Here is an 8,476-nt window from a genome sequence, read left to right as displayed (position 1 = left end):
GACCCGCGGATCGCGGGGTCGGCGGCGGCACCCCCGCCGTAGCTGTGCGCGCTGTGCCGCGCAGCCCGGGCGCTCGGCGTGCCCCGAGCCGGCGGTGCCCTCCGCGCCGAGCCGCCCTACTCCCGGGCGGGCACGGGGCAGCCCCAGGCTCCGCCGCTGCCGAAAGTCGGGAATGGGGGAGAAAATCTGGAATTCTGGGGAACGCTTGGCCGCCACCGCACCTTTGGGGTTACAAAAGTTTCTCTGTGCCTGCCCCTTCGTTCTCCTAAAGGTGAACTTCCGTTTCTTCCCTCTTCCTTTATTACTCCCCGGGTCGTTTTCTTCCTCGGGTTTTGTGTTTTTTTTTTTGGCCGCAGCGGTCCCGTCTGCCTCTTCCACGGAGCAGGGGCCGAAATGCGGCAGCCCCCGGCCGCACTCCCCGAGGTCCTTCCCCGGCCGTGATGAGTCCTGCTCCCCCCGACCAAGCCCCGGCGGACGGGCTGTCGGAGAGCCGGGGTGTGGGGTGCTTTTTTGGGTGACTTGGTCCAGTCTCGGCAGCGCTCCTCATCGTCGGGCCGGGGCCGGATGAGAGCCCAAGGGCACCGAGAGGGGCCCGGCCCGGCGGGCGGCTCCGCGGGGCGACCCCGGCTCCGGGAGGCAGCGGCCGGGAAGCGCCGCTGGAGCGAGCACCGCGCGTGGGAGCCTGCCGCGACCCTTCCCCGCAGCTCCCCCTCCACTCACGGCATTTCATATCCCACACCCCCAACCCAGCCCGCCCCCAGACGTATTTTTGAGCTCTAAAACCCACCATAGGCGCGAAAAAAAAATTTATGGGAAAAATAAGGCTTGTTCCTTGGACGTTATTAACAGTGCAGCCTGAAATATACATTTTTGCCTCAAAGAAAAGGGAATCATTATCAAGCCATTAGGCATTAAGAAATGTCATTCAGTCATTTTTATTCATTCTGCTGAAATCTTCGTAAAAGCCCGAATCATACTTCTGCAAGCAGCAATTTTGTTAATCCAGGGGGTTATTACTCTGGTCCCTTATTAGGATCTATACTGCTGCCAAGCAATCCTATAACCTTCTCAAAAGAAGTTTACCTCCGTGTTATAAAACCAGTAGTGGTATTTATACTGTGCAATAATTAGTGTATTACCTGAATCCACTAACAGGTTCATTTTATCTCCGCACAAAACCCCTAGTCTGCTTATAGAAAGCTTGTGCCTCCTTTGGTGCTGTTAAAGTGGTGAAAGAGTGAATGAAGGCTGGTAGCACTTTCTCCTTTCGCCGTGCCTTAATTCCCATCTCTTTTTGCTCTCATCCAATTAGTGCAGTGTATTAAGCGGTTTATCATCTCATAGTCAGCTATTGAGAGAAACAAGGCGAACACTTTGCAATAGAGCCTGCTCTCCTTTGACACCCTCAGGTACTTACATATTCCACTGTGCTATGAATAATAGAGGAAGAATAGAGCGCTAATTCCCTCATCAAAGAATGCCTTGTCTGCTGCTTTGCTCAACAACACCATTCTGATCAAAAGAAAAGCAATAAAGCTTAGCATAACAAAACGAAACCTACTTATTAGCTTAGTGGTTAAATTAATGCAGAGCCGCTGCTATTCAAAACCAAGGTTTGAAAACAGCCTCCAACAACCTGATAATGCTGCCTTCGGGATGAAGGAATTTTAATCTGAAATTTGAAGCTGGCACAGATGAGTTAATCTATTAAACTGCTATAAGGAGGGTGCGGGAGAACTATTCAATTAAGGCACATTTAAGGTGCCCTGCAGAAGACGGGGATGGATTCGAAGGGGAAGATGTGCTCCGCTTCGGCCTTAGAAAACTGCCTTTGGCGGCGAAAAGAGGGATTTTGGCACAGCAGCAACCGTGTTTGCGGATGGGAATTCTTTTTCATATCGCATATGTCATCAGCGAAACCTGGCCACCGGCTCCACATATCAACACTCCTCTTCCCCAACTGCAAATAAATACAAATAAACACGAACCTTAATTTTAACAGCACGGGGTGGGGGAGGGGGATATGAGGAGGAAAAGGAAGGGAAGGCGATTCAGGCCAGACCAGGCTCAGAATGCAAACCTCGGAACTTCAGTTTTCCCAAATTATTTACAGCGCAGGGTTTATCAGCTCCATTTAATATTAAATGCTATAAAGATGATTTTGCGTTTCCCAGCCTTTCTGAGGGGCCAAGGCGAGGCACGGTGCCCAGAGCTGATTAGAGAGGGAGAGGGGAGGGGAAAAAAAAATCCGGTTTACTCCTTGCCAAGACTTCAGCTCTGATCTGACCAGCTTTGCTGAGAGGAATCAAAAAAAGCCTCCATTCGGGGTAAAAGCCCTCATTTCCCACCCCCAACCCCCCCGGGCTGTGGCCGGCCGGGGTGGCGGGGCTCCGGGGCTGTGCCACTCACGGCTCCTCCGCCTCGGTGTGCGGGGGGAACAGCCCCTCGCAGGGCCACTCTGTGCTGCTGCACCCTACACAGTCATTCCACAACACTCTCATTTAATCTAAACATCCCTAAACTTGCAAATTAACAGGCTCTTCAGCTGTAATTATACAGATACATACAAGTGCCACAGGGTCAGGTTACGCCATATCTATCCATTTTATTTGTATACCTAACGTTTGGAGGAGAAGGTCACACTTTTCACTTTCCTAAGGCGTTCTACCCAGTAGAATCAGTATATATCAGTAATATTTTCATAATCCTAATTGAGCTGGACACAAAAAAATCTAAAAATCCCTGCATGGAATTACAAGAAACCAGGATCTTTTGAAGTTCTGCAACTTCAGTACAGCATCTTGGCAGCAACACCTTCTTTCCAAGACAAGACTCCAAATAAAGTCTGTTTTACAAGATTAACCCAACTAAACATATTGGGAAGGATCGACAGCTCACCAGGGTGGGACAACACCTGCACAACACCAAAGACTGCATAGATTCCATTTCTCACTGTAGTGATTCCATGTGAGCAGAAATGAAAGGGTTTAGTTCCAAAAGTTGCTAGGAAGATGACTGTGTATTTAGGCATATTCAAACTGACACTACCCATACTGACACACAGCTTCTCCCAAATGCCACTCTGGGGACAAATGAATGTCATAAAATACTCTGAACACAAACAGACACATGAATCCCTACAGTGCCCAACATGTTCATACTGATCCTCTTACTTTTTCCTCAAGCTCCCTGTGTTAATGGCTGTTCATCCTAAAAACAGACACAAAAGCAATTCTGTAAGACCAGCAGAAGTCCAGAGCAATAGGACCTAGCATGGACTATTTTCAACCATCAGATCATAGAATCAAACTCTCTTTTACTAGAAAACTTTATTTTCCTTCGAGTGTGAAAAAAACTTTACATTTTACACTGTTAAAGATTTAAAAGCAATTTTTATAACCTTACATTAATATATCACATTGCAAACTAAACAGTGAACAGAGTACAACAATATTTTGTGTACAAAAGCATGTACCGAAATTTATTCTCTTGTCATATCTGCTTGTCATTTTATTAGTAGTAAATGAAAAATACAATTTGTTTGTAAAAACTGTAAAATCTCCAACACAGTAATTATTACAGAACAGTAACTATGATTTGCCGCTTTCCATTCCCCTGTTATTGGTTACAACGCCATCCCAAAAATATTTTTCTCTATCGATTGCTTACATTCAAACACTTTGAAATGAAACATATTTATATCCTTTGCATGAGTGAAATGGGTTTTGTTCATGTGCATGGCTTTACATCCACACAGAAATTTTCAACGTGGCAAAATGCTATGCTCAAAGATGCTTGGAAAGACTACTAATAAAAAGATGGTCCCTATTTTTAGCACCTCCAGGTTTCAGTCGTTCTTTAATGAATTTCAAAGTAAAGCTTCCGTACCTCTGTTCAGAAGGTAATAGGACATTTAAATGCATTTAGGTTTAGTATTGTTTTTAATTGGTATGTTTATGATCAGGAAGAAGATAAACCGTGAAAAGGCAAAACATTAGTGCTCCTACTGAGACCTCTACTAACCTCTCTTCCTGAGAGCACCTCTAGTAAATACCCTGGAGCAAAGTCTAGGATCACTTACATTCCAGCAACTCTCACTGGGAATTATCCAATTAAAGCAGCAATTCCCCCACCCCCTTTTCCCTCATAGGTCTAAATACACAACAAAAAATATTGCAAAAATCAACTACTCCATATTTTAATAACCCTGGTTTCTCAATGAAGAAAAAAAAAGGAAGATAAAAACACCTTGAATACTTCATACTTCATATCCACGAGAATCATACATCCTGTTTTCATCTCCCATTTTTTCTCCTCCAAAGAGACAAGATTATTAAAACATCTTTGTACATACAGAAATAGAGTATTGCTGAAGAGATCATTACTGATAAACAAGGGACTAGCCTCCCTCCATTTTTAATCAATCACTGTCATTCATTACTGGACTCTCCCACAGATCTATCTTCCTATACTGACGCTGAAGAGTTTGCCAAGGTTCACTTCTGAGTAGCCACTCATGGCCAGGCATTTGTCTACGGTGCTCTTCAGTCTTTTGTAGGCCTCAGAGACTTCCCTCCTGAGTGGCTTCTTCTTCAAATACTCTAGAAGAACAAAGAGAAAAAACCCAAAACACAAAGAGGGATTAAATGACCACAAAAAGACAGGATTTTTGCATTCATTAGACTGTGAATCAAGGTATTTTAAAACGAGGTGAATGTTGTAGTTACCCAAGAGCAGATCTGTGGCAAGCTCTCCCACGTACTACTGCATTCTGCAGGAGCTGGTGAGGGACCATGGGGAACCCTGGCCACGGAGCCAAGGCTGAAGCTCCCTCAGCCCCACCAGCACAGAAGCCGTGGAAAAACTGACAAGAGCCACCCCTAGTCCAGTTTTGTGATCTAGCTGGAGTGAAATGGGGGTTCACTAATTCACAGCAGAGAAAGTAAGCAATAGTTGGGCTGGGTCTGAAACATCTCATTTAAAAGGGGCAGGTGCCTTAATTTAGTGAGAACTATCCAGAGTCCCCAGGGGTTGGAAGTAGGGAGAGATTCTGCCCCAGGGTGGCTTCAGAAGTGAAGGAGATCACAATTCATGTCCCTCATCCCTGCTGGTAATACTGGCACAACCTGGGACAGACTTATCATTCACCAGTCTTGCCGGTTCTCAAATGCACTTTGTGTGCAGGATAGGAATTGTGATCCTTAGCACTACGGAGGCACTGGAAGGAAAAGGGAAGCAGCACAAACAAGGAGAATTCCATGCCACTTTACCCTAAAATGGAGAGAAGATGCCCACTATCTCAACCAGGAGATGTCACGTTCACCTGATACATTAATGAAGAGGCTCCCAAATGCTTGACAGGAGATGTCTGGGGGACATGGCATTTACTCACCTGTACTTTTATGTGTGTGCCAAGTTAGGTGCATGAGTCTGTACATATTTCAGCAGCAAAGACCAAGCTGTTCTATTTCTGTTAGGGCTTTTTTTTTTTTTTTTCAAATTTTCTGCCATTAAAAAAACACACCCAAGGGATTTTGTTTGGGTGATTGTCCAGCTTTTCCTTTATAAAAGCTGTGAACAAAGACTAAAAGAGCAAAATATTCCACTACTCCATTATACAGCAATGCCAAGTGGACACAGATCTGGCACAGTTCTGCTCCTGCCTTTCAACCAACTCCACATTCTAGAACAGCAGCTCCTACCCAAAAGCCTGTTCCTGCAGTTATACCTCCGAACACTGGAGAGCACACAGACTGCAGAACAGGCAGCTTCCCTGCTTTTAGACTGGAGGAACTCCATGTCCAGCAGCACTAGGAGAGCACAGCACAGGTACTTGCAGATCAAGATTTGAAGCCACTGAGGTGCAGGGTAAAGCATGTGTCTTGTGAGCAACCAACACCATCCTTCTATTGCTCATTAGCTTTGCCTCACTTCTCCCTGACACCTTCACAGCCCTCCTGGTCCTTTGAATACGTAACAGAGGAAACTCCATCTCCCCTCAAACAGCTTTTAGTCAACTGCACAAGTTAAGATGAAAAAACAATTGTCTCTAAAAACAGCGGAGTTTATTTAAGAAAAGGTTTTTGGGGAGAGGGACACTGTTTTTTCTGAGTCTATATGTATAAGGGATGAAATGTCTCATTTTTGTGACAACTCACCTCCCCCCTCACCTCTGTGATGTGACTGAGATGAAGGTGTCCTTTCAGACAGCTTCATCTCAGCAGCCAAGGATGCTACATGAGGAGATGGCAGGGATGGGAGGCATGGTGACAGAAAAAGCTACTACAATTTTGAGGTTTGTGACTTTCTCCTCCCTGAGGATTTACAAATATTTCTGCAGAGCCTCAGGTGTTGCAGTATGAGCTCAGCAGACTAGCTCTGGATAAAATACAAACAGCAATGTTTCACTGAGAAATTGCCACCTGCTTAGGTTTTCCATGTTATTCACAAAGTTCCACTGAAGTTAACTGCTTTGCATGAAGCTATCAACTCTTTAAAAATTAAATTAAAAATTTAAATTAAAAATGCCTGAGTAAGTGAACACATTGATTAAAAGCACTCAGATAAGCACCTTTCATGCATTGTTGTGAAGAAGTTATGTATTGTGTCTGGGTAGTAAGCAAACAGAGGAAGATGCCTTGTTGAAGATACCACATTTTTACTGTTAGACAGACAGTAATGACTTAAAGTCTATTAGCAGAATTGGATTTTCCTTAAACTACAACTCCAATACAACAAAAGCTTGATTATGTGAATCTGCTCATTAACAGGCTGAAGTCACTATGGCATAAACACATTTAACGATTCTGAAAGTATTTAGATATAGGGCTAAATTAAACAAACCTTAAAAATTGTCTTAACCAGATCCATAAAAACACCAATCCCACTTTGCCACAAACTGAGCCCTCACTTGTTTATGTATTTTCAAGATTAATGATACAGTAAGTGGGTTGACTTGCAACTGCTCACATTAGCCAAACCATGCTCTTTATACCAAGGAACTGTGGAAAATCCCACCCTAATACCTCAAAACTAGGCCAAAATAGTTTAAAGCTTCCTGGAGCTCAGGAGGGACCAAGGTAAAATACATAAATGTGAACAGCTGGCACATGTGAACAGAGCAGGAAGGCACATTAATCATTAGAACATTGAGGCAAACAATACACCAGGGCTGAAAGTAGGGAACAGAAATACAGACCCATGTACAGCTCCAATTCAGGCTTCAGGGCTCCAGCCATCCCACTAACAGAGCTCCCAGCTCCCCCCAACATTAAATCTAAACTCCAATTATACGCAATAACCTTTCTGACAGTATGCTTCAAACATTTCTTAGATGCAATTACCCTTGTAGAGGCAGGCAGGAAAGGGTGGATTGGAAAAAAAAAAAAAAAGGAGAAATATGAGGGGCCTCGTTGAAGTAATGAGGCCAATTTTAAGTTTCAATTATAAGAGAATGGGAGCCGGGAGCTCCGGGAGGAGAGGCAGGCAGGGCTGTGTCTGCAGCACCATGCATTTGAATGACACAAGTGCATCTGATGACTGGGGAGAAGAGATTTAAAGAACTGTAGTAATACAGAGCAGGGGAAGATGAGAGAGGACACAGCTCCTGATGTGTTTACCTCCTTTGCTGATGGGATATTGACTTTTCCCACCAGGTTGGTTAGAAAAGGGACTATTTACGCTGCCACATAGCAGAGTAAGAATGACAACCAGCATCACTCTGTGCTCCTCTGAGTAAAAGACAACTGTGACCGTTGTATATCACACAGCCAGTCAATACCTTTGAGTTACCACACCATCCAACTTACAGATGCATATAAAAGCTCCTACTTTCTTCCTAAATGAGAATTTAATCAATAACATGCCCAAGGCCTTCTGAAAACTAAGCTATACAAACTGACTGAAATTGCCTTTTAGTGCTCACATTCTGAAATAGTTCTGTACCCATTATCACCCCATCATTGTTTTAGTAACATCCAAGTTCATTGTCAATGAGCAATCTTTTAAGATGACCACTGCTGCAGAATTTATACATGGCTATACATAATGAGATATATTTCTGTACATGCAGAGTGTACAAAAGACACTATCAAAACAAATATAAAATTAGAAATGCAATTATTTTAATAGAAATAAATTTTAAAAATGTGCTTCTGACTGTATGCAAGTAAAATTCAGGTACTGTATTTTCTAAAGTTAGAAACTGACTCTGATAAATACTACAGAACCATACCACCAAGCATGCAGGTAATCCCTCCTTCCACCTCCCAAGATAACTGCTCCCTCCTTCACTTCACAAAACACAGTCTGAACTTCTGGATATCCTGTCAAATTTAGCACTCCATCCAAGTCCTTGTTTAGCTACGTAGGTATATTTTTATATTATTAGGGACAAAAAAAAAAAAAAAAAAAAAAATTGTAAAGGTTCCTGAAATCCATTTACCCTATGCTGTTATTCAGATGTTGGAAACAAGGA

At 43.6% G+C, this 8,476-nt stretch overlaps 1 protein-coding gene across 1 annotated transcript in view; it reads right to left on the bottom strand.

Moving 5' to 3' along the window:
- Nucleotides 1-3,310: 3,310 nt before the first annotated feature.
- The window catches only part of POLA1 (DNA polymerase alpha 1, catalytic subunit), a 184,250-nt gene continuing 179,084 nt past the window's right edge, over nt 3,311-8,476 (bottom strand). Inside the window, 2 exon segments of the mRNA XM_041399943.1 lie at nt 3,311-4,463; nt 4,465-4,601. Of these exon segments, the coding sequence (XP_041255877.1) occupies nt 4,431-4,463; nt 4,465-4,601 (170 nt within the window). The 3' untranslated portion in view covers nt 3,311-4,430.

This window comes from Onychostruthus taczanowskii, unplaced genomic scaffold (assembly GCF_017590055.1).
Source record: "Onychostruthus taczanowskii isolate IOZ18803 unplaced genomic scaffold, ASM1759005v1 scaffold17, whole genome shotgun sequence".
Taxonomy (NCBI): domain Eukaryota; kingdom Metazoa; phylum Chordata; class Aves; order Passeriformes; family Passeridae; genus Onychostruthus; species Onychostruthus taczanowskii.
The sequence above is the reverse complement of the archived record's forward strand: the minus strand, read 5'-3'. Positions and strand labels throughout refer to the sequence as shown.